Source organism: Eretmochelys imbricata, chromosome 6 (genome assembly GCF_965152235.1).
Source record: "Eretmochelys imbricata isolate rEreImb1 chromosome 6, rEreImb1.hap1, whole genome shotgun sequence".
Lineage (NCBI taxonomy): Eukaryota > Metazoa > Chordata > Testudines > Cheloniidae > Eretmochelys > Eretmochelys imbricata.
The window spans coordinates 30,499,370-30,526,371 of record NC_135577.1 but is presented as its reverse complement, the minus strand read 5'-3'; the positions used below and the strand labels follow the sequence as shown (position 1 = coordinate 30,526,371).

Below are 27,002 nucleotides of genomic sequence, written 5' to 3'. Positions count from 1 at the left end.
ATTCAAAATGATCTGGACAAAGTGGAGAAATGGTCTGAAGTAAATAGGATGAAATTCAATAAGGACAAATGCAAAGTACTCCATTTAGGAAGGAACAATCAGTTGCACACATACAAAATGGGAAATGTCTGCTTAGGAAGGAGTACTGCAGATAGGGATCTGGGGGTCATTGTGGATCACAAGCTAAATATGAGTCAACAGTGTAACACTGTTGCAAAAAAAGCATCATTCTGGGATGTGTTAGCAAGGGTGTTGTAAGCAAGACACAAGAAGTAATTCTTCCACTCTACTCTATGCTGATTAGGCCTCAACTGGAGTGGTGTGTCCAGTTCTGGGTGCCACATTTCAGGAAAAATGTGGACATATTGGAGAAAGTCCAGAGGAGAGCAACAAAAATGATTAAAGGTCTAAAAAACATGACCTATGAAGAAAGATTGAAAAACATGAGTTTGTGTAGTCTGGAGAAGACAAGACTGAAGGGGCATGATAAGTTTTCAAGTATATAAAAGGTGGTTACAAGGAGGAGGGTGAAAAGTTGTTCTCCTTTAACCTTGAGGATAGGACAAGAAGCAATGGGCTTAAATTGAGGCAAGGGAGGTTTAGGTTGGACATTGCGAAAAGCTTCCTGTCAGGGTAGTTAAGCACAGGAACAAATTGCTGAGGGAGGTTGAGGAATGTCTGTCTTTGGAGGTCAAGAACAGGTGAGACCAGTTGTTCTGAACTTATTTACCATTGTGGGCCGCATATGCAGCACTCTATGTGTTATGTGGGCTGCATCCACACAATATATAAACTACCTGTATGGCCCTGAGGATGTCACATGGACCACAGCTGTGTGCTGATTGGGCCACAAGTGGCTTGCGGGCCGCGGGTTGAGAACTACTGGGTTAGACAAACACCTGTCAGGAATGGTTTAGTTATTACTTATTATCAGTCCCCTTAAGTGCAGGGGACTGAACTATTGAGGTCCCTTCCTAGTCTTACACTTCTATAATTCTATGACAAGGAATTGGTGGTGTTGTGTCCCTCTTCCCCTCACCCCAGTGGCGATGGGGACCCAGCAGCACAGATTTTCCTTTAGAGGAGATGCACAAGTGGCTTCTGACTGGGACACTGAGTCTAGTGTTGAGGGCGCTAGCCTGGGACTCAACTGGGTTAAGTTCTCCACTCCACAACAGACTGCGTGCTTGGCCATGGGCAAGTCATTCAGTCTCTCTGTGCGTCATATCCCAATGGGTAAATTGGGGATAATAGCACTTCCCTACCTCACAGGGGTACTGTGAGGATAAAATACATAAAAGAGTCTGAGGTGCTCAGCGATTATGATAAGGGTCCATATAAATGATTATGATAGGGTCCATATAAATACCTGGGATGGATGGATGGATACATAGAATGCACATTTCTCTTCCATTAGGTGCTGCTGTAGTTCCACCACAAAGCTCCAGTGTATTACATGTAATATGCAGTGTATGCACTGCTAAAGTTCTTCCTGCATTGTAGTTCCTAAGGACCAGGGCCACCCAACTAGCCTGTGTTATCTCTATTATTTCATTCAAATAAAAGCAAAAATTGTTATTCATAAAGCCATTATCAATTTAGAAAGGAAAGCTTTCATTAGATTTCCATTGAGACAGGTTACAAAGGATTATGGGTCAGGAAACAGGCTACTAAAATACCGAATGATCCTTCAGCCAAATAACTGCGTTAAAAGGAACCTTGCCTTTAGGATGTATTGCTCAAAATATATACTTTCTGTTTTTGAAGAAACTCTCCAAGTGCTGATGGGAAGCACCCCACAAATAGTGTCACTGAATGATAACATCTCCATACCATGCAAGATCTCTGGGTACAGTACAGCAGAACTGGATCTCAAGAATGTGGGAGTTACCTGGTATCTTAAGACTCCGAGAGCAGACCAAAAAGAGGAAGTATTCACATTTCTTATTGGAGACCATACTCCCCATAGAAATGGGGCCAGTATGTCTGACAGTGACCTGAGAAGAGGAAATGCTGCACTCTCTCTCCCACAGATACAGTTTAAGGAAGCGGGAACATATACCTGCCAAGTTACCGTCACCCCTTTTGATGCTCAGGGAACAGCTGTTTTAGAGGTAGTTGGTAAGTGATTTTATTGTAGAATTTCTTTCATATTGTATCCTGGGGACTTGAAGGCAGATTATTTGAATATGGGAGTCCATTTTAGGGTACTAGTTTCCTCACCCCATGGAGCCCCTGTGGAGAAGTGGGAATTGCATGATGTAAGTGGAATAGCCCAAGAAATTGGGTAAGTTGTGCTGTCAGTAATGATGGCAGGAGTTTGGTGAGCACACCTGCCCTGGGAATGTATATGTGGATTGGCAGTCTTCATCTTTGGGGTTTGTCCTGGTATTTTCTATATATCTCCATCTTAGTTGCCTTGGAGAGGGCACAATCCCTGTTCTCTATTCACTGTCACTTTCCTTGCTACAAGCAGAGAACACTGCAGCTCATTTTCCCCTGCAACATCTCCACAGTGGTATCAGTCTAAATATTCCCCTTCCATGATTTTTTTGCAGATGAGGGGAAATGTGGATCTAAATAAGCCTGTTTGTCATAATTGCTAAGGTTCTAGCTAGATAAGGTTTTCATTATCCAAACCTTCGTCTTGCAGTGGCATTTTCACTAGTCAGAAATGCTGTAAATCTGAGACACTATTATTCTCTCTCTATAAATTTTTTTTAGAAATAGCAGAGAATAACAAAACTGCCAAGGTCCTAATGAACATTAGTGCTGTTTATCATCCAAGTAATATTCCCTACTGCAGTCATATTTCCGGGGAAAAATGACTCGTTTAGGGAAAAAGGATGAAACATTGCACATATCAGACATTTAGGTAATATGTGTGTTACAACAAAAGTAACATTATTAAAGTGTCACCATAGCTATGACTATAACCGTAATCTAACTTTTTTCTCCATACAGCTCAACCAACTGTCAGCCTGTCTCCAAAGGAAGTTACAATAGAAAGCGACAAGGAGAAGACTCTGTCATGTGAAGTCAATAAGTTCTATCCAAATTCGGTTGACATTAAGTGGATGAAGATTTCAAAGAATAATCAGGACAGTAGCGTAACAGCAGAGGATATCTGCACAGGAGCCTCTGTAGAAAATGAAGATGGCACATTTAATGTCACTAGTAAATTAAGGCTGCAACCATCTCTGCAAGATAATGGAAATGTCTATAGATGTATTGTGAGTCACAAAACATTTTCTGCCAAGTTACTTCTCAATAGCATCTTGACTGTCACAGGTATCCATCCCCTTTAGGGTCTTATCTCTTTTCTTTTGATATGTCATGTGTTCCAGAATGCTGTGGCTAGACCTCTTTTGAAGGAATTTAAACCATGTCAACCTTTTGCTATCCCTGGGGTGCAGTGATATCAGGTGTCACTTAGTAGAGACAGCGGGGCAGGAGAACTGGCCATGCAATGACACTCAAAGAAACAACTGTGGAATGGGAGGACTGGCAGAGCAGCCCAGGAGTGCCAGTCTGCAAAAAGAAGAGGTTGAAATATGTTGGCGCCACGGACACCTTTGGATATTAGAGCTGTTCCAGGTGCACCATTTTAGTGGCGTGTATTTTTGGTGGTAGGTCAGGCTAACAACATTTTGGTGCCTCTCTAAGCTCACTGAGTTGATCCAGACTTGTCTTTAACAAAAGGCTGTTTTTGACTCTACAATACATTGCAACACTTTTTTGTGGTCTTCATCCGTGAAGGTTTGCAAATATGTAATGTTTGAAGTGGGCGTTTCAGTACTCTTAGTGGTCTCTTATTACGACCTTTGGAAGCTCTGATCTGATACAACAAAACATACCTGGCAGTTATTCTGTGGTCTCTTTTGTAGTTCAGTGGGTTATAATTTTAGGCCTACTTTAACTTTTCTGTGACATTTCAAATATTCAACAAGGAAATGAAGGAGTAGATATGTTTCACTAAATTCTTTGATTTGAGCAAGTTTAGGATTATCAGATTTTTTTTTTCATTCACAGCCCCCAGGTCCGATTCAAGCATTTTAATTGGAGCTGTCATTGGAACAATAATAGCCTGTGTTATTGTGCTCGGTTTGGGAGTTTTCGTGTACAATAAGTGTTTTAAGAAAAGTAAGTAGTTTTAAAGGTGCACTGTGCTAATGAAATCCTAATGGAAACTAATAAACTTAGAATTCAGATATTCACAAGAGCTAACACTAGTGGACAAACTAACAAGAATCAGTACCTCAGAATGCTCTTTAGCCACCCATCAGTTAACTGAAGGTTAGTCAAATGTCCCAAAAGCAGGGCACGCCATTGCTTTTTGTTCCCCTGCTTATCCAACCCCCATTTTCACTGAATCCTTCACTGCCTCTGAAGCCCTTTGGGAAAAAATTAGGTATTATTTTGTATTTGACTAGAACATTTTAAACAAATTGGAACATGATAGGTATTAAATAGGAGAAGTGACAGGCTTGGTAAGAAATGCTCTGCTTTCATATACTGTCACAAAAGGATTTGCTCTTAAAGTTGCCTTTTATTGGTTTAGTAGGTGAGAGTGTCATTCTGAATTCTTCCATACAAACACAACATCAGTAGTAACTGGAATTAACTTAAAGTGATAACTTTTAACAATATGATCTATTTTTTTAGTACTAACTGTACAGAAAAAATACTGATACATAAAAAGGGAGATGTAACCCTTGCTCAGATACCCCTTTATTGAGAAAGATTTATGTGAAAGACTAAAAATTTGAGGACTGTATGTATCTGACCATATAGTCACTTATCTACTAAGGATTGTGGAGAAGAAACAACAATTGGGGCATTTGAATCAAGGGAATTCAACCATATGGTATATTTAAAAATTCAGCATTGGTAAAGATAGTTAATGTTGGTAAGCACAATGCTTTAGCATACAGAAATACAGTGTAACTTATGCAGCAGAAATAGAAAAATTGCAGTTCACCTTTTAGTGTCATTCTTCCCAACATGGTGCATTGTGCAACTAACTTACATATTTTCATATTTTATTGCAGTTCCACCAACAATAATGGTATTCATAGGGAATGTGGAAATGAAGCATTTAGAAGACACTTCTTTGTATTGTCAATTTTCTGGCTTTCGTCCAAAACCTATAACTGTAGCTTTTTTTCTAAAAAAGTATCTACAAAAAGAAAAGGAGAAAATTTACTGTTGGAACAGTGAAAAGGATGACATCCAGCAAGATGGGGAAAGTGCTGCTCTCCTGACTAAGTCAAAGAATTTTCAGTTTCAGATATACTTGAAGTCACTAGATAATGGCACTTATGAAGTTCCATGCATCATTCATATATCTCCAAACGTGCATGAGCTAGATAAGGCAGAGCTTTCTCTTGAAATCATACACGAGGCCCTTCAGCAACATCCTGCTATTGAAACAACAACACTGAAGGTCATAGGTAAGCAAAGTGGTTTGCAGTACGCAAAGTTTAGCTTCTTCAAGTTCAGTTACTGTCTGAATTAAGAACATAAGAACTGCCCCATACTGAGTTAGAGCAATGGTTAATCCAGCTGAGTATTCTGTCTCCAGCAGTGGCCAGTGCCAGAGCTTCAGGGGAAGCATACAGAATAGGGCAATACTGGATTCATCTACCTGTCTTCCCCTCCCACACAGTCAGAGGTTTAGAGACACCCAGGACATGGGGTTATGTCCCTGACCATCTTGGCTAATCGACATTAATGGACCTATGCTCCATTCACTTATCTAGTTCTTTTTTAACACAGTTATACATTTTGGCCATCACAGCATCCCATACCAGTGAGTTCCACAGGTAAACCATGTGTTGACTGAAACAGTACTTCCTCTTGCTTGTATTAAACTTGCTGACTGTTAATTTCATCGGGTGACCCCTGGTTTTTGTATTGTAGGAAAGGGTAAATAACACTTTCCTATTTATTTTTTCCACACCCTTCAAAATTGTATAGACCTCTGTCAAGGTTCCTTCCCCACTCTGAACTCTAGGGTACAGATGTGGGAACCTGCATGAAAGACCCCCTAAACTTATTCTTACCAGCTTAGGTTAAAAGCTGCCACCACCAAAGTGTTACACAAAGAACAGGGGAAGTGCCCACTTGGAAACGTCTCCCCCCCAAAAAAATATCCCCCCAAGCACTACACCCCCTTTCCTGGGGAAGGCTTGATAAAAATCCTCAACAATTTGCATAGGTGAACACAGACCCAAACCCTGGGATCTTAAGAACAATGAAAAAGCAATCAGGTTCTTAAAAGAAGTAGTTTAATTAAAGAAAAAGTAAAAGAATCACCTCTGTAAAATCAAGATGGTAAATACCTTACAGGGTAATCAGATTCAAAACATAGAGAATCCCTCTAGGCAAAATCTTAAATTACAAAAAGACAGAAAAACAGGAATATACATTCCATTCAGTACAGCTTATTTTGTCAGCCATTTAAACAAAACAGAATCTAACGCCTATCTAACTAGACTGCTTACTAACTCTTTACAGGAGTTCTGACCTGCATTCCTGCTCTGGTCCTGGCAAAAGCATCACACAGACAGACAGACCCTTTGTTTCCCCCACCTCCAGGTTTGAAAGTATCTTGACTCCTCATTGGTCATTTTGGTCAAGTGCCAGCGAGGTTATCTTAGCTTCTTAACCCTTTACAGGTGAAAGGGTTTTTCCTCTGGCCAGGAGTGATTTAAAGGTGTTTACCCTTCCCTTTATATTTATGACAACCTCTATCATATTTCCCCTTAATTGTCTCTTTTTGACGCGGAACAGCCCTAATCTTTTTAGTCTCTTCTTGTATGGAAGTCGTTCCATGCCTTGGATAATCTTTGTTGCCATTCTCTGAACTTTTTCCAATTCCACTGTATCCTTTTTGAGATGGGGTAACCAGAACTGGACACAGTATTCAAGGTGCCTGCACAATATGGATCAATATAGGGGCATTATGATATTTTCTGTCTTATTTTCTACTCCTTTCCTGGAAGTTCCTAACATTCTGTTAGCCTTTTTGATCACTGCTGTGTATTGAGCTGAAGTTTTCAGAGAGCTATCCATGATGACTCCAAGATCTCTTTATTCAGTGGTAAGAGTTAGTTTAGACCCTATCATTTTTTTACAACATGCATTACTTTGCACTTTACAATGTTAAATATCATCTGCCATTTTTTCATCCAGTGACCTAGTTTTTTGAGATCCCCCTGTAACTCTTTGCAGTCAGCTTTGGATTTAGCTATCTTGAATAATTTTGTAATGACTTTTGTTGACAATTTTATTGTTGACAGGTTCATAGCTGGCATTACAATAAAATATTTCTTCTCCGAATGAATATTAGCTCCACATTGCAAAGCCATCTGATGGGAAAATCAGGCAGCATTTAACCTTGGGTTTTTCATTCATGGCATTTTGAGGTTTGGTGCTCTTTGTCTCTGTGGTTATATATAATACTTTACCCCAGATTCCCTTTGCTTGAAGATCTATGGCTTTAATTTCCCTTATTTGGCATTGCTGTTGGTAACATATTATATCCTATCTTGTGGTAATGTTAGTATCTCAGTACTGAATTCTTAGGTATCTTCTCATATTTTTCCAAGAACTAGTAAAGTCACAAGGTGTTTCCCTAGTTTTCATTTGGACTGCTTGGAAACATGAATACTTGTGAATAACAGACCCTTTTAAGTATTCAGAAAATATCATGTAAATTTTGCATTGGAGAACTTAAAAGGTTACACTTGAGATATACATAGAGTCAAGAGGCAATTACAGATGCTGGGAAGTATGCCTTGCTAGCATGCTGGCCCGTGCATCGTGGCCCAAAGAAAGTATGGTCTGTGGCATGTTAAAATTAAAGTGGCTTCCTTAAATGGAATAAAAACAATGAGGAGTCCTTGTGGCACCTTAGAGACTAATGAATTTATTTGGGCATAAGCTTTTGTGGGCTAAAACCCACTTCATCAGATGCATGGAGTGAAAAATATAGTAAGCAGAATATATATTATAACACATGAAAAGATGGGAGTTGCCTTACCAAGTGGGGGGTCAGTGCTAACAAGGCCAATTCAGTTAAGGTGGAAGTGGCCTGTTCTCAACAGTTGACAAAAAGGGGAGAATACCCCAGGAGGGAAAATTACTTTTGTAGTGTTAATGAGGCCAATGCAATCAAGGTGGCCCATTTCCAACAGTTGACAAGAAGTTGTGAGTATCGGCAGAGGGAAAATACTACCGACTCTCATTTAAAACCAGGGACTAACTGTATATTGAACTTGACCCCATAGCACAGAACTTTTCTACTGTGTCATTGATTTGGTTGGGGATTGGTCCTGCTTTGAGCATGGGTTGGACTAGATAACCTCCTGAGGTCCCTTTCAACCCTGATATTCTACGATTGACAACATGGGTGAGTTTAGCTGCTTAAAATAGATTTGTTGTCTTGGCATCACATTTTCAGTGTTGGAACAGCAACTGTTACATGTAGATTGAGAATTATTTTTTCCCCTGGACATTGTGATTTCAAGCTCTTTGTAGCTTAATTGATCTTTTGTATCTGCTCCTAAAATTTATATATTGGGTCTAGAATTGAGATGACTGCTAGTCCTGCTTTCTCAGACTGTCTGACTGCTTAGTAGAACAGCTGTATTAGTGTGTAACTCTACATACAGTGCATTAATAAAGCAGCTTTCTGCCTAAAGTTAGAGGTAGCAGTATGTAACGTCTGCTTTCTGTGCAGTATACAATATTGATAGATGTCCAAAGAGATTCTTCTTGTGGGCAATAGGGTAGATTTTTCCTGAATAAACATCAGAAAATCTCCCTTGCAAACACATGTAGAAATCTGCAGAGAGAGAGAGAAGCTTGAATTTAACTGCTTATTTTGTGATTCTGATCTTCTAAGTTCACCTTTAGGTGTACCTGAGCTCAATATTTTATTTGGCCTACTGTAAAATATTTTATTTGAGTGAACTATGACACTCATGTATGTTGAGTACAAAGTCTTAAGATAGCAAATGAGATGGATGAGGTAGAAGAGTCTAGACATAAGGTCTCCTGCAAGATGCTCAGGACCCCCAAATCCCATTGATTTCTAGGGGAACAGATGGTGCTCAGTACCTTACAGAACTGGTCGGGTGCTGATCATCACATTTTAAAAAGCTGATTCTTGTTAAATGCGCAAATCTCATTGTTTTACTTTTTAGCCATGCCAGTATTGGATCCAATCCTGTGTTCTACAGATGTGCCAAGACCAGATGAGCCTATAACTTTGACTTGCAGAATTCATTCTTTTTACCCTGAAACAATTGAATTGGCTTGGTATAAAGATGATGATAGAGTGCCAGAGAAACCCTTCATTAGTAACGTGACAAGTGGACCACATGGACTTTTCTTCTGCACCAGTAGCTTAATATTACATCTTGCAGTTGAGGATATTGGAAGGAGATTCATCTGCAAAGCTAAACTTAAAGGCTCACACCAGTATAAAGAATCTTCTTGGGAGCTGGAAAATTTGAGTAAGTTAATTCTCAAAATACTGTTTTAATAGTAGAATGAAAACTGTAGCAACCATCTCCATAACACACACATTGCTTTTAAAGCAAAAAATTATCGATCTCTGGGTCACTTTCTGCAGTACTCAGGTGCTCCCTTTTAAAAGGTAAAATACAGCCCTCCACAGAGGGCCAGCAGAAGGCCTAGGCACCATCAAAGCCACATTTTGTGGATTTAACTGCTGCATAGGCTTAGAGCTGCTAGATCTTTACATGGGGGTGAATTTCATCAAAAGGCCCCATCCCCAGTAGGAAAACGGGTGTATTTTTATACATTAACACACACGTTAAAATCCTCTGGTAGACAAGACCATTGCAATTTTAATAAGTAGGAGCTTTGGTGTCACCTCAGTGAGCTAACACGTATTAAAATATGGATTTTTACATATGTAAAACACCCAAACAAACCACGTTTTTTCTTAGTGAAGGCAAGGCCTCTGTGTTCTCTCTGTAGGCCAGATCTTACACTCCTTATGTAGGCAAAATACCCTTTGAAATCACTGCTGGTTTTGCCTGACTAGAAAAATGAGTGGGTAAGTGCAGGATCACGTTTTATACTTTTACTATCTAAAAAAGAAAACCAAGAACTAACTCCTCCCCCAGAGTTTTCTTTAAAAATCCTGTGCTTGGTTCAAGTTACTAACATTTCTTTTCTGATCCCAGACTGATGCCTGCACATACAAACAGGTTTCAGGGTGGTAGCCATGTTAGTCTGTATTAGCAAAAACAAGGAGGAGTCCTTGTGGCACCTTAGAGACTAACAAATTTATTTGAGCATAAGTTTTCATGGGCTAGAACCCACTTCATCAGATGCATGAGGTATATATACATAGTACATGAAAAGATGGGAGTTGTCTTACCAAGTGGGGGGTCAGTCTAACAAGACAATTCAATTAACAGTAGAATACCAAGGGAGGAAAAATCACTTTTGAAGTGGAAATGAGGGTGGCCCATTTCAAACAGTTGGCAAGAGGGCGTGAGTAACAGTAGGGGGAAATTAGTATGGGGAAATTAGGTTTTTTAATGACCTATCCACTCCCAGTCTTTATTCAGGCCTAATTTGATGGTGTCCAGTTTGAAAATTAATTCCACTTCTGCAGTTTCACGTTGGAGTCTGTTTTTGAAGTTTGTTTGTTGACGAATTGCCACTTTTAAGTCTGTAATTGAGTGACCAGGGCAATTGAAATGTTCTCCTACTGGTTTTTGAATGTTATAATTCCTGATGTCAGATTTGTGTTTATTTATTTATACATTGGCCAAACCGGACAGTCTCTGCGCAAAAGAATAAATGGTGCCACAAGGAGTCCTCGTTGTTTTTCTACATGCAAAGTTTCACTTCTCAAGGAGGTTGGGGACATTTGTAAACTATTGTACATAAATGTGGCATGTTTTACTTTCTAAAGCATTCCTCTGGGAAATCAATATAGCTTATATAGACACACACATTATATATAATGTCAAGCAATTAAAAAAATTAACCGCGATTAATGGCATGATTAAAAAATAACAATACTATTTATTTAAATATTTTGAATGTTTTCTACATTTTCAAATATATTGATTTACAACACAGAAAACAAGCTGTACAGTGCTCACTTTATATTTATTTTTGATTACAAGTACTTGCACTGTAAAAGAACAATAGTATTTTTCAGTTCACCTAATACAAGTACTATAGTGCAGTCTCTTTATCATGAAAGTTGAACTTACAAATGTAGAATTATGTACAAAAAAAACCTTCTAAAATAAAACAATGTAAAATTTTAGAGCCTGCAAGTCTACTCCGTCCTACTTCTTGTTCAGCCAATTGCTCAGGCAAACAAGTTTGTTTACATTTGCAGGAGATAATGCTTCCCGCTTCTTGCTTACAGTGTCACGTGAAAGTGAGAACAGGCGTTCTCATGGCACTGTTGTAGCCAGCATTGCAAGATATTTATGTGCCAGATGCGCTAAAGATTCATATGTCCCTTCATGGTTCAACCAGCATTTCAGGCAACATGCATCCATGCTGATGACGGGTTCTGCTCGATAACAGTCCAAAGCAGTGCAGACCGACGCATGTTCATTTCATTATCTGAGTCAGATGCCAGCAGCAGAAGGTTGAATTTCTTTTTTGGTGGTTCGGGTTCTGTAGTTTCCGCATCGGAGTGTTGCTCTTTTAAGACTTCGGAAAGCATGCTCCACACCCTGTCCCTCTCAGATTTTGGAAGGCACTTCAGATTCTTAAATCTTGGGTTGAGTGCTGTAGCTATCTTTAGAAATCTTCTTTGCGTTTTATCAGATCTGCAGTGAAAGTGTTCTTAAAATGAACAACGTGCTGGATTATCATCTGAGACTGCTATAACATGAAATATATGGCAGAATGTGGGTAAAACAGAGCAGGGGACATACAATTCTTCCCCAGGGAGTTCAGTCTCAAAATTTAATTAATGCATTTTTTTTTTAACAAGCATTATCAGCATGAAAGCATGAAGAGGCATATGAATGTTTAGCATATATGGCATGTAAATACCTTGCAATGCCAGCTACAAAAGTGCTATGCAAATACCTTGTTCTCATTTTCAGGTGACATTGTAAATAGGAAGCGGGCAGCATTATCGCCTCTAAATGTAAACAAACTTGTTTCTCAACAATTGGCTGAACAAGAAATTGGACTGAGTGGACTTGTAGGCTCTGAAGTTTTACATTGTTTTGTTTTTGAGTACGGTTGTGTAACAAAAAAAATTTCTACATTTGTAAGTTGCACTTTCATGACAAAAAGATTGCACTACAGTACTTGTATGAGGTGAATTGAAAAATACTATTTCTTTTGTTTATAATTTTTACAGTCAAATATTTATAATAAAAAATAATATACACTTTGATTTCAATTACAACACAGAATACAATATATATGAAAATCTAGAAAACATCCAAAATATTTAATACATTTCAATTGGTATTCTATTGTTTAGCAGTACAATTAAAATTGCGATTAATTGCAATTAATTTTTTTTAATCATGATTAATTTGTTTGAGTTAATTGCAATTAATCAACAGCCCTAGTGTGTATATGTGTATGTATATATATATTGTGGCAGAGCTCCAAACTTGTCCCTGTGGGTTCCGCGCTTCCAGGCAGTTTATGCTAGCTTCAGAGGCTCACTGCAACCCTCCACGTAGCCCTTCTCTCTCTAGGGCCAGGGATACAGTCTACTGAGCCCTTTTCGTCATAAGCCAGCAATGGAGGTTGGTGAGAGAATTCCCACAGTCTCTGTTGCTCCTGTGGCCTCATGCCAAAATAGTTTAGCTTTCTGTCCTGATAGGGGCCTATTTTCCCCTCCCAGGAGGTGTTTCTGTAGTGGTGGGTTGGGGGGAACCTGGGCCCGCCCTCTACTCCGGGTTCCAGCCCAGGGACCCTAATGGTAGCAGCTGTTGGCAGCCAACCTTTTACTGCCAGAGTGGCTACATTTCCCTGGGCAACTTTCCCACAGCTCTCCTGCTTCTCCCTTACCTTAGGGCTCCCTTACCAATGACTGAGGGTGTCTTCATTAACCAGCCCTTCAGCTACACTTCCTCTCCCCTGGCTCCTCTCTGCCTGACGGGAGTGAGCCCTTTTATATTATCAAAGGAGCCTTAATTAGAGTCAGGTGGTCACATTAGCTTAATGGCCTCACCTGACTCTTTGCAGGTTAATTGGAGTCAGGTGTTCTCATTACCCTGGAGCAGCCCCTGCTCTGGTCAGTCAGGGAACAGAAAACTGTTAATCCAGTGGCCAGTATATCTACCTTCTTCTAATCTGCTGTACCCAACTGGTCTGGGTCTATCACAATATATAAATAAAATAAGACATCAAATAATGAAACAGACTTTCACAGAGATGTAATAATGGCAAAGAGTCCTGTGGAACCTTATAGACTGACAGACATATTGGAGCATAAGCTTTCGTGGGTGAATACCCACTTCGTCAGAAGCATGTGAATACCCACTTTGACATGCATTTGACAAGTGGGTATTCACCCATGCAAGCTTATGCTCCAATACGTCTGTTAGTCTATAAGGTGCCACAGGACTCTCTGCCGCTTTTACAGATCCAGACTAACATGGCTACCCCTCTGATACTTTTCACAGAGATAACACTTCTGTTTCTGACAGACAGGATGTGCTGTTTTTTACAGAACTGTATCGTTTAGAGTCTCTACCTCTTCCCCTGAGTTTTATTCCCATTTTCATTCCTATTTTCCTATGTTATTTTTCTCCTTCCTTTCCTGTTGCTCACATGCAGCTGTTAAGATCTTTGCTGTCATTGGGAGCTATTGTGAATTTCTTATTAATAGAAACACAGTGGAAGGTCTGTACTTTAGCTTCTGTTTTCTCTCAACTGCCTAATCATTCTACTTTTGCCTTATTTGTTGTTTTATTTGCAGTATTTACTCCAAAAGTCTCAAATATTGTATGTGAGCCCAGTATCCCTGAGAGTGGTAAGGCCGTCACATTATCTTGCCAGGTGACAGATTACCACCCAGCACAGTGTCAAGTGCGCTGGATGAGAGGCTTTGAAGAACTCACCGAGGCTGCAATTAAAACCCAGGACCCTCAACTTGATACAGCAACAAATCTGTACCACAGAGTAAGCCAGGTGACATTTACACCTGAACCTGAGGACCATGCAGTAGAGTTCACTATTGAAGTCATCCATTGCAACAGAACTACGAAGAAGTCCTATCCTCTCATGTTAAAAGGTGACTATTGAATTGTCTGTTCTTTGTGCAAGGTAATCCTGCTTTCTCCTTTAGTCTTCTTTATGTTATATGGGAAGGGCACAGGCCTAGAGCAGATGTTGATGCTGTTTGGACCAGTAGGGAGCATGGAGGACTGAGAGTGCACCCAAAGCCTCTAGAATGGCAAAATGTGAGACCTTGGCAAAGGGCAAGGGGAAAAATGGAGAGCACATAGAGATCTTACCCTGGGGGAGAGCTAATGGAGGGAGAACACAGACACCCTGGCATGGAGGAAGAACAGAGAACAATGGTACGGGCCTTGGGGGGCAGGAACTCTCCTGGAGATATCTGATTAGTGACTCAGGAGGAATACTGTGTGGAGCATCTTCTCCCCTACCTATTCCAGTCATAGCACAGCTCCCCACTGGCCACAGACCCTGCCCCCACAGGGTTGAGGTGTGGTGTGAGGATAATGAGTGAACATGCAGTGAAAATGCTGCTCCTGCCCTCTTTACCACCCAGTCTGGCTCCGCAAGAGTATTTGCATGTAGAGGGGAGAACATAGAATATTTTAATCAAGTAAAACACTTACTTGTCCCAGTATCAATAGCCAACAGATTTCTGATGAGCAACCCTACAATAACAAGCCAGTGTGTGCAACGTAGGGAAAAATACTCAGTACAGATAGATTTAGGTTGAGAATTTCAAAACCACTGAGAGGATTTGGATACCTCATTGCCATTAACTTTAATGGGAACTAGGTGTCCAAATCCCTAAGGCAAATTTGACAATCTCAGGCTTAAGAGACTCTAGGAAGCTTAAAAAATTTATGATCAACATGAGAAAACAAGCATTCTTAGGAGATATGGAACATTTCCCTATCCGTGTCCTTTTGAAGACCAGAAGTATGATGTAACTTACTGGGAGCTCTGCCAAAAAGCAAAGAAGGAACTATTTTTTAGAAAAGCTCTATAGCTGAACAGTTACTGAAAGGTATATAAATTAGGGGTCAAACTTCATAGCTTTTGTAGGCCAAGTTCATTGCACGCACCAGGGGACCCTTGCATCCCTCCATTCTCCACCACAAGTTCCCTGAATGCCACCCTCCTATCCTCCTCTTTTGTAGGGACTCCCTGCACCCTCACACCCTGTCAGGGGTCTGTTCCCGCCCCCCAGGCCTGTACCATTGTTCTCCATTCTTCCTCCATCCCAGGGTTTCTGTGTTCTCCCTCCATTAGCTCTCCCCCATGGTAAGATCTCTATGTGCTCCCCATTTTTCCCTTTGCCCTTTGCCAAGGTCTCACATTTTGCCATTCTAGAGGCTTTGGGTGCACTCTTAGACCACCATGCTCCCTACTCCCCTCTTCCAGCTCATGTCACTCTGGGTGCCACTCTATTCCCACCTCACCATTTTTGTTTGTTTTTGGTTCCCCCCCCTTCTCTCTGGGAGATAAGTCATTCAGGATGTCACCATATTAAACTTTATTGGGAAGATGGGCAGAGCTTAGATGGTGGGGGGAGTTAGGCTGGAATGTGTTAATGGGTGCCATCAACTGGTTATTGGATCTACAGACAATTAGATAAGTGGTTGAAGCTGTTGTCTATGCTAACCAGATGATAGCGCCCATCTTCATTCATCCCCCTTTCCGATTTTCCATTTTTCACCAAAATCAATAGCATTCTGCCCACTGATGTCTATAACATTTCCTGAAATTTTGGAATTGAGCAGATGCAGCATTTAAGAGTTCTTGCATTATATCCAGATAAAAACAGAGAAATGTCATCAAATTGAGTGTAGGACTTCACTTCCCTTGGCCAGTTATATACATGTATTTATGGGGGATTGCAAAGTTATTCTTGTAATGTGTTTAAATTACCAAAAGCACAGTCACTTCCTTAACTCTGAGCCTTTGGTTACTTTGGTTACACAAACAACAGTAGTACCTTCTTGAATATTCCTTTTGTTTGTGCAGATAAAATATATTTCAACACTTTTTGCAGATTTCCCAAGAATTACAAGTATTGTTCTTAGTCCAAATGATGTGGAGTATGGAAAACCCCTTTCTCTGACCTGCGAAATCATGGATTTCTTTCCCAACGATATTCAAGTCCAGTGGTTTCAGGAGAAAGATGTAATCAAGGAGGGTTCATCAGTACAAGAGCCAAAGCAGGATAACAGGGGCCTTTTCTATACGTCTTCTGGTCTTCAGCTAATACCCTCTGCTCAAGATTATGGCAGAAAGATTGGTATAATGGTGATGCACAAGACTCTGACAAAGCCCGTTACAAAAAATGTGTATCTAAAACTCCCAGGTATGTTTAACAAGTCTGTGGGTCTACAATAGAGCAATGAGTTTTCTAGAGCATGAGGAAAAAAATATTTTTGTTTTACCGATAGCTGGCCAGATCCACCAACCATGGTGCAGGAGGGTGTAAATTATATCTTCTAGCAACAATGAGATTCACCTGGGTATTGCTCTCCCTACTTGTATTTTGTCAGGGGCAGTTTAGGCTCCAGTCAGGACTGCATAGGAGTCCCAGAGATGGAGTCTGCTGAAAAGATCTAGGGCCAGAGTTTCAAAGGTAGATATGTGCCTAAAGATGCAGATAGGAGCCTAGTAAGATCTACAAAAAGTACCTATATGATATCAGTGCCTAATTGCAATAGCTTTTCAGCGGCAGTTGGGCACTTAACCTGCCAGACCCATTCATAAATCCAACTAAGCACTTATCTACATCTTTAAGCACCTGAAGACCTTTGTTAGTCTGCCCCCTTGACTATACCCTGCTGCTGGCTACTTTTAGTGTAGCAGCAGTCCATAGAACTCCCCTTACACACCACCCCACCCGGAGGGACTTTTTGCCTCTGGGGCCTTGTGCATCGGTTCACGTTGGCAGAAATTAGGATTGACACAGGCTGAAGTTAAACCCAAGGTTTGTCTGTCTTTTGCTAGACATTTAAAATTCCAGGTTTCAGAAAGATCTGGGATTCCTCCCCCTGGAAAATGTGTTAAAACTAAAGAGACACTCCTCTCAAGTCTCTTCTAACATGTATCTTGTCTGTAAATGGGCATAGTCACTTTGCAGTTAGACACCTGCAGCTGGTCTGTGTCAGCTAATTCAGGCTCTCGGGGCTTGGGCTGTAAAGCTGCGATGTAGACGTTTGGACTTGAGCTGGAGCTTGGACTCTGGGATCCTCCGAGAAAGGATCCTCCCAGAGCCCAGGATCCAGCCCAAGTCTGAAAATCTACACTGCACTTTACACTCCCACAGCCTGAGCCCCATGAGCCCGAGACATGGGTCATGCGGGTTTCTAACTATAAGGTAGACATATCCTTAGAGTCTCCACCTTCCCCTTCTGACATGGATTGCAGATGGGTAGGGCCCTACGAAATTGACGGTCCATTTTGGTCAATTTCATGGCCATAGGATTTAAAAAATAGTAAATATCATTGTTTCAGCTATTTAAATCTGAAATTTCACAGTGTTTCAATTGTAGGGATCCTGACCCAAAAAGGAGTAGCGGGCTGGGGGTGGGGGTGGGGCCTGCAAGGTTATTGTAGGAGGTGGGGTTGCGGTGCTGCTACCCTTACTTCTGTGCTGCTGCTGGGGGCGGCGCTGCCTTCAGAGCTGGGCAGCTGGAGAGCGGCGGCTGCTGGCTGGGAGCCCCGCTCTGAAGGCAGAGCCGCCCCCAGCAGCAGGGCAGAAGTAAGGAGGGCCGGTATGGGATTGCCACCCTTACTTCTGCGCTGCAGCCTGCAGAGCAGGGCCCTCAGTCAGCAGCCGCTGCTCTCCAGCCACCCAGCTCCGAAAGCGGCAGCAGCGCAGACATCAGGGTGGCCTGGTATGGGATTGCCACCCTGACGTCTGCGCTGCTGCTGCTGGCGGGGTGCTACCTTCAGAGCTGGGCACCTGGCCAACAGCCGCCACTCTCCGGCCACCCAGCTCTGAAGGCAGTGCAGAAGTAAGGGTGGCAATACCACAACCCCCCTAAAATAACCTTGCAACCCCCCTGCAACTCCCTTTTGGGTCAGGACTCCCAATTTGAGGAACGCTGGTCTCCCCCATGAAATCTGTATAGTATAGGGTAAAAGCACACAAAAGACCAGATTTCATGGCAGGGAGACTAGATTTCACCGTCTGTGACATGTTTTTCATGGCCATGAATTTGATAGGGCCTTACAGATGGGTGTTCCTGACATATGTATTCAATCACAATCCTCATCATTCTAATGAAGTGCTTAGCAGCACATGCCACTCTTTGGCCTTACTCCTGCTCCTGGAGAAAAGTGATTTGGTGGCAGAACTCATTCATGCAGGATCAAATTCCCTGGCTTTCTCTGTTCTGCTTAACACTTTTAACCTGTGCTTATATGGAAGAGTACTGTGCACATGGCCTTGTGCACGATCAAGCCCAGGTGCTCTGTCCCATTTAAAAAAAAAAAGTGAATATTTTCTCTTTTGCTGGTTAATTTTCTTTTCTTGATAATCCCATTGATAGTGCCCAGGATTGTTTTATTGCACAGTGTTTCTAATGGAAAACTATCCCTCCTTTTTAGCAAAGTCTCCTGCCATTTCTGAGATTAGAGCAACACCCGCATCACCCAAGGTCAATGAGACTGTCTGTCTTGAAGTTTCCATATCAGATTTTGCACCGGAAAATATAAAAGTTGTATGGTATAAAGACTGGTTAGAGTTACCTAAAGACAATCATAACATAGATACCCAAATTGGAAAAAATCATTTATGTTTCTCTACATTGAAAACACAATTTACTGCTAATGCATCTGATAATGGAAAAACATTCAGATGTGAGGTTATTCATCCAGCAACAAACTCCTGCACAGATAAAACGTTTATATTGAAACTCAATGGTAAGTTGGATTTTTTAATTAAGGGCCTGCGATGGGAGGCACTCACCTCTTGAGTGCCTGTTAGCAGCTGAGTGTGGTACTGCAGTTCTTTTCTCACCCTGTGCCTCCTGTAAGCTGCTGGCTGACCCTGGTGGGTCTTCCATGACTTGGCCCTCTGGCTGAGTCACAGAGTCCAAATGAATCACTTCCAGGGTAGTAAAGAGTTCAATAAATGAGCAGTCCTGTTGCCCCTACTAGGATGTTCAGCCCTAGCTCTGAGTCCTTTGTTTTGGCTCTCACCTAAGCCCTGTCCCCTTCTTGGGGTTTATGCCATTGTCGCAGCAGGGGAAACCCAGGCCTGTCCACCACTCCAGGTTCCAACCTATGGACATTATAAACAGCAGTACACATTGCTTGATTTTAGTTTGTTGCTGTTTCTTCCTTGGGCCTCTTCCTACTTGGCCTGTTTTAGTGTCACCATTCCCTCAGGGCTAAGGATTTTAGGTTCTCTCTCTCCCTGCAAACCCAGTTTAAGCAAATGCAGCAAGAAACAAACTCTAGTTCTCCCTCAAGCTCAAAAGCACAGCGCAGAACCCTTGTCCTCTGGTCCCAGCTAGGAACTAACCTTTTAAGGCTCTGCAGATCCTTTTATCTGATCCTGCTAGGCTCCGACTGACTGCTTCCAGGAAGCCTCTCTAGGCAGGCTTGAAGGACTCATCTTTGCTGCTCCTTTCTGTTTCACTTTGCTGCTTCCTGGGGCGGGCTATAGCAGAGCGGTGTGGCCTCCTGTGGGGAGCCACAAAGGCCAGGTGCACTCCATCACAGTGCCAGTTTTAGGTTGGGTAACACCTTACTCCACAGATACTCACATTGATTTCAGTGGAACTGGCTAATGAAGGAAGGGACAGATTTTAAAAGTATTTAGGCAGGGTAAACTTGCCTATCCATCTTTAAGCATCTAAATACCTTGAAAATCTGCCGCCAAGATACTACTCAGTGTGAGTAAAGGTGTCAAGGATCAGACCCTAAATAAGCTTGAGTTTCTATACAAGTATCAATGTAGAATTCACTTCTGAACCTTAACTTTCCCTCCCAGCATCATCCACTGAACTAACTATATCCACTTCCCTAGCTTTATAGAGAAAATGGCTTGTTATATTATCATTAAAATGGAGATAGAACCTCTTGAGATACTCATGCTCAAAACTTGGCTTGTTTTAATGATCAGAGAAAATAAGTGAAATGAGTGAAGTAAGTGAAAAGGCTTCTGTTGAGTTCAGAGGAGTTTGGATCAGGTCCTCTGACAGTGAATGTGAAAACAGATGTATTAAATAACAGGGGATGAAAACATATTTATAAGGATGCCATGGAACCATACAGAATTTCGTAATGTGTATAATTGTGTGTTTTCCTACTGATTTGTTAACTACCCCGATGATAAATGTATGCTTGTTATAGATAACGTGGTATTTCTTCCTACTTCACAGATTTTTCTACCAGCACCGGAGATATATCCACTCTGACTGGAAATCAGAACCACACGATGAGTGAGTTTTATATCTAACTGAGATAAGTTGCAAATCCTCCGTCTAATAGCAATGGTCCAACCCATCACTTTGTCCCCTCAGGCACAGGGGATGAAAAGCCTAGTGGGAGATGTGAGAAGGCCGTAATGCTGTCTATATGGCATCCTCTTCCCATTTCTCCTATGGGTGTGGGATCAGGGATGTGTGTGTTGGGGCAGGCAGGATAGTGGTAGTTCAACCTTGCATAGAAAGAATCAACTCAACCCTCCCCCCAACTTTTGGGCAGAGCCCTTTCAGCTGTGGAACGCCCTTGAGGATGGCAGAGGGGAATTCTGAGGTTCATGGCAGGTAGGGTAGTTGGAGAAGTCCAGAGACCAGAGAAGGAATGTGAACATACAGGGCTTCCACATGGATGGTCCTGGTCTCCAGCATATTCACAAGAATCCTGGGATTTGGGGACTGAAACCCCTTTTTGTCCCACACAGGGAGGTAGCAAACCCACCACTCCCCACCCCCAACTGGAGGAATAATCTGCTGGAAACTCCACAAGTGGTCCCTGCTTAGGGACGATTTGAACCTATGCCACTTTGTCTTCAGTTAATTAATTGGGAAAGGGTTCTGTCACCGCAGGAGCACCTCGTTATGTCCAGGCGTGGCAATAACAGCTCTCTTCCAATATGGTACCCCCAGCCAGTGGTCTCTGTCTAGTCTCTTTTCCCATAACTTGGCCCTGTGACCACATCATAATTAATTCCAGAGTAATAGAAAGCTCAACATAGAACAGTTCAGTTTCCTCACAAGAGGGTCTTTGGTCCCAACTCCAGGCCCTTGGTCCTCACACCCTTTCCTTAAGGCTTTCCAATGTCCTTTTACCCATCTCCTGGTTCACGCCACCTTACCAGAGGCTGACAGGGGAACCTAGGCCCTCCCACTACATTGGGTTCCAGCCCAGGGACACTGTAACCAGCAGTCAGGTCTGCTCAGTCCCACTCCTGGCTGCTTTTTCCTTGGGCTCCTTCCTATCCAGCCTTTCTCAAGCCATCTCCACCACAACCTCTCTAAGTTGACCCTTCTGTCTTGCAGGAGCCTGCTCCAACCCAGTAGCTACTACCTCCCCAGCTGCTTGCCAGTCTTTTCTGCTCCTCAACTGCTAGGATCTTAGGGCTGCTGCTTCCTCCCTGGGCTTCCTTCTTACCGCTGTTCTGTTCCCACAGGGTGGCTGCAAGCTCTCTCTCCTGGCAGTCCCCCTTCTTTGTCTTTGTTTTTTGGTGCAGCAACCTCATCGTACAAGACTATGACCGCCCCTTTCTTCATTCTTTTTTAGCCAAGTTTCCCCCACCTCCCCTCACCCCATATCCAGTCACTCAGTCTACTTTCCTTAAAGAAATGTAGCCAGGGTGGGTTTTTTTTTTTTTTGGCACTATTCAATTTCCCTGACATTCTCACTAGTCCCTTTAGAAAAACGTCTTTAATGCCAAGCAGACTCAGTGTTTCATAAAGAAACTTTTTTCCCATAGAACACGATCAACGTTTCTGTGGTTTTGTACAGATTACACAGCCCATCTTTCTGTCTTTTTAATAAGTTTAACTTATATAAAGCACAGTGACCTGCTAATACTCTAAAAATAACTACTTCACTTTTTCTGTCATGGCTGTGGAGTATAGTATTATCTTTGATTTTTGAGCATATATCATAGAACCTTTGTCCTTTTGTTTTCTTGGTCCACAATCTTGCCATTCCTTTACAAGTTTCTTCATGGCCACACTTTTAAATTCTTGTCTACTTAAGGGTATCTCAATATCAATCTCCTAATTTTTTAGAGCATGTTCTGCTGTTTTGTCAGCCATCTCATTTCCAGGCCTTCTGATATGCACTGGAATCCATGCTGTTGTTACTTACTTGCATTATTTCCGTAGTTAGGAACATTATTTCACATATTATGTCATTTCTGCTTTCCCAAGTTCCTGTTCTAACTGTCATTGTGCCTGACAAGGAATCAGATAAAATTACAGCTGCAGCTGGTCGCACATCTTTTATCCAGGTTAGTGCCAGCTTTAACCCCATTACTTCAGCCATCAGAATGGTCACCTAATTTGATAGCCTTTTTGACTGCTGGATTCAAAGACTAGGAACATACAAGCCTGTTCCCACTCTACCAGTGCTGTCATCTTTTGATCTGTCTGTATAGACTTGTCAAAGCTGGCCCCATTTTTCATAAATAAATTCAGAAATTTCATTGATCATGTTTTTTTTCCTTCCCTCATTTTTTTTCATACAGCTCCAAATTTACAAATGTTGGAATAACTGTTCAGCTGTAATTTGATTTCCCATGGCTAAAATTTTTTAGTTCTCTCAATTTTTTTCTTTTTCACATATCCCCTTTATCCATTTTTGACCCTGATAGTATGAAGAAGTCTCTGGCCATCTATATCATTTTGTCTACTAAGCTCTCAGTAATCCTCATAAATCTGTCGTTTACTTCTATTTTCATTATTCCCTTTTACCTTTTGCCCAAAAGGTTTGATCTAATAGTTTCATCCTTAGATTTATAGGTGCTTCTCCCGTGGCTATTTGCAACACAGACACTGGTGTTATTGTGCCGCATGCCACTCTCAGAGCTTAGAAACCTGGAATTGCTCCAGGGCCAAGAGTTGTTTTTGAGGCTGAACCAGAAGCTTGGGTTCTGTAGTCTAAACTGGTCTTATCATTGCTTTATACACCATCATTAGTATCGTCTTATTTGCACCCCATTTGTTTCCATCTACACTTTTAAGTAAGTTCATCTTACTTTTTTATTATCTATGTGACCTGTCCAAGTTATTATATATCAGACACTTCTCCTACCACATAAACTTGTGAACTGTCTGAATTTTTTCATCATAAAGAAGTCAAATTTTCCCAGATTTTCTCCCTGGTTAAAAGCATTCCTTTTGTTTTTGCAAGTGAGAATTTAAATCCCCAATCATTTCCCCACTTGGAAATTCTCTGGAGTGCTTCATTTGTCTTTTCCATGCTACTTAAAGTCTTTTTGCTTAGTCCATGTAGCACAATCATCTGCGGAAAGGGAAATACCGATTCCTATCTGCACACTTTCTGGAAGGTAATTTATTATAATGGAAAACAAAGCAGGGCTGATAATACACCCTCGTGGAGTTCCATTTGTAAGCTTGTAGGTTTTTGATAAAGCTGTTCCCAGTTTGACTTGTATAGTTCTGTCACTTAAGAGGTCCCTTATCCTCCAAAACATTCTCCCTTTTACTCTAGTTTTGACCAGTTTATATAGGAGACCTTCCCTCTCTAGCATGTCATATGCTTGTTCAATGTCCAGGAAGACAGTTATTGTAAAGGTCTAAGCCCTTACGATTTTTTTGTGCCTCTGTTTCTACTCTTACTATATGTTCAACTGTCCATCTTCCTTTTTTGAAACCACTTTGTACCTCAGTTACATCATTTTTCTTCAAGTATCCCACTAGTCTTACATGTTTCATTTTTGTCCATGATTTTCCCCACACATGATATGAGGGCAATAGGCTGATAAGCATCAGATCTGGTATGTACCTTACCTGATTTTCTAATTGATATCGCCAATGGTGGTTTCCATTCTATTGGCAGCAGTCCTTATTCTCATATATCATTATATAACCAGACTCCCTTCTGGCAAGTGTTAATTACATATATTATCTTTACCTGTAGCTGCATTTTTCCTTTTTCTAATAATTGCAATAAGCTCCTGCAAACCAAAATTTTTGTTTAACACATCATCAGTATATTCTCTCTAGCCATTTAATAGTTAACAGTTATCCTCAATAAACCTCCTTTTTCACGAAACTCATTGTTTTAATTCATATCACTACTGTCCTTTTTGGAATTCTTTTGCTAAAATGCCTGCCTTTCCTACATTGGAAACCTCACTTTCATTGTTTTTAATAAGACCAGGTATACATTTACTTTTATTTTGAAGTCCATTCATTCTTTGAATTTGCTTATATATTTCTGAAGGCTTTGATTCTTTGTTCAATTTCCCTACAGAATTTTCTCCAGCTTTCTTTTTTTGTGTTTTTGATAATTCTTTGTGCCACTACCTTACATAGTTTATAATTCATTAAGTCATTATTGTTCATTCTAATTTGCAATCCTTATTCCACCGGGATCCAGATTTCTAAGTCTGGGACAATTTGATGTTTTATAGATGCCAGATCAGCTGCTGCTGTAATTCCTTTTATTATGTTATTGAATTCTCCTAGGTTATCACCTGTACCATTTCTGCATAAATTTGCATCACATTTATTCCTGAAAAAGCCCCAGTCAGCTTTTGGAAAATTCCAGCTAGGAACTCCTCTTGTGTTTTTGACATTTTCTCAGCCTTGGTACTCAGTAAGTGATCTTGTCCCATTCCATCTTCTTTATGAATTTTCCAGCTGCATCTACTAGCTGGTAGATTGAACACTAGTTTACTTATTAGCCATGTTTCTTGCACCAGTATTACATTAGGCTTTTTTGACATTTCAAAGATGACTTAAATTCCTGTCCATGCATTATTAAAATATGCACATTCAAGCTAATGATCATTAAGACCAGGTTATTTAAGCTGTGTTATTGCCTTCATTTAAAATTGCATGAATGTGATCTATTGAGATATTTATGTGATCTTTAGATATTTTTTCTGCCTTTTTTGCTATGATTTTAATCCTTTCATTTTCCCGCCCCCCATCTGCAAGATGCAGTTAACTGCTTCCATAATGAGCACTATAAACTTCTCGTCACCTACATCAATACATCAAACCCCCACCCCCATCCCGCCTCTTCCTGTCCCCTCTCTGCCCGAGGCCCTGCCCCACCCCACCCCTTCTCCCAAGTCCCCACCCTGCCTCTTCCCACCCCCAACCCTTCCCTCCTCATTCCACCCCCTCCCCTGAGTGCACCCCGTCTCTGCTCCTCCCCCTTCCTCCCAGAGCCTCCTGCACACTGGAAAACAGCTGATTGCAGTGGGCGATAGGCGCTGCGGGGCAGGAGGGGGAAGAGTTGAGTGGTAGGGCCACCGGCAGGTGAGAGGTGCTGCCAGTGGGTGCTAAGCACCCACTAATTTTTTTCCGTGGGTGCTCCAGCCCTGAAGCACACATGGAGTTGGCGCCTATGCCCCCCACCCCTTGTCAGTTTCAGTGTTCAGCCTCCTGTCAGTTAGGGGTCAGCCGCAGCCCTACACCCAACCTGCTCCTACACCCCAGCCTCACTGGCTTCAGCCAGATGCCAGCATGCAGCCCTTCCCACCCACAGCCTACAGCCAGCCAGTCCCCTTTCTGCTACAGACTGCTTCTTTTTTACTAACTGGCCTGCTCCTGCCCAGCTGAGCTTCATGGTCAGTTAAGCCTGGCTGTCCTTCTGGGTGCAGCCAGCTAACATAATTGGCCTCTCAGGCCCACATTAACCCATTCAGGGCCCCTGTGGGGTTCACAGTCCATCACATCAATGTAACCATAAAAGATATCAGTGACATGTACATGGAAAATATATAACTAATAGCAGAATGCAGCTGATTAGTGAAATGGCCCTGATGCTGAGGCCTTTGTTTGTAATCTTCTTTTTCTGACAATTGTATCTATCTTTAGGCCCTAGACTCATCAATCAAGAGATTAACACCCTGAAGATAGAGTGCATTACTAGCAACCCAAAGGCTGGTGAGGATGTGACACTTCGCTGTTTTGTACATGCATGGACTATGGAGAGTACCTGTGTTTCTTGGTTTAAGGGAAAATACCCCATTGAAGATGGAATAGAGAACACAGACTGTGAGGATGAGTCTGGTTTTATTACTTCTGTAACTTTTAAACCTGAAGAACAGGACAAAGAATGCAAGATCAGATGTGAGGTTTCTACTGATGAGGAATCTTTTGAGGATTCATACATTTTAAAACTTGCATAATCTCCCTTCAGTGAAGAATATGGCCATCAAACAGCAACTCTATTTCAGTGTTTCAAGGGTTCAGTGAACAGTTACTCCATTTTTAAAAAAAACCTCTTTCAGGAATTAAAACTTTATTAACGTATTGTGACAAAGCTCTGTCCTAGCCTCTGTGGGTTCCGCGTTTCCTGGCAGATTTCGCTAGCCTCAGAGGCTCATTGTGACCCTCCATGTAACCCTTCTTTCTCTAGAGACAAGGGTCACAGTCTACTGAGCCATTTTCATCATAAGCCAGCGAGGGAGGTGAGGAGAAGTTATCCTTCCTTGCACAGTCTCTGTTGTCTCCCAGTCTCAGTGATTAATCAGGGGGCAAAGGTGGGGTGGGGGGGGAGCCTGGGCCCACCCTCTACTCCGGGCTCCAGCGCAGGGACCCTAATAGTATCAGCTATGGTAGCTGACCTTT

General features: G+C 41.7%; 1 protein-coding gene across 1 annotated transcript in view; it reads left to right on the top strand.

The window, feature by feature from the left end:
- Nucleotides 1–26,694, top strand: part of NCR3LG1 (natural killer cell cytotoxicity receptor 3 ligand 1) — a 32,832-nt gene extending 6,138 nt beyond the window's left edge. The window contains exons 2-11 of the mRNA XM_077818330.1: nt 1,768–2,121; nt 2,965–3,291; nt 4,033–4,143; nt 5,052–5,453; nt 9,213–9,524; nt 13,967–14,281; nt 16,262–16,573; nt 18,820–19,134; nt 20,601–20,660; nt 26,247–26,694. Of these exons, the coding sequence (XP_077674456.1) occupies nt 1,768–2,121; nt 2,965–3,291; nt 4,033–4,143; nt 5,052–5,453; nt 9,213–9,524; nt 13,967–14,281; nt 16,262–16,573; nt 18,820–19,134; nt 20,601–20,660; nt 26,247–26,560 (2,822 nt within the window). The 3' untranslated portion in view covers nt 26,561–26,694. The remainder of the gene's footprint in view (nt 1–1,767; nt 2,122–2,964; nt 3,292–4,032; nt 4,144–5,051; nt 5,454–9,212; nt 9,525–13,966; nt 14,282–16,261; nt 16,574–18,819; nt 19,135–20,600; nt 20,661–26,246) is intronic.
- The last annotated feature ends 308 nt before the right edge of the window (nt 26,695–27,002 follow it).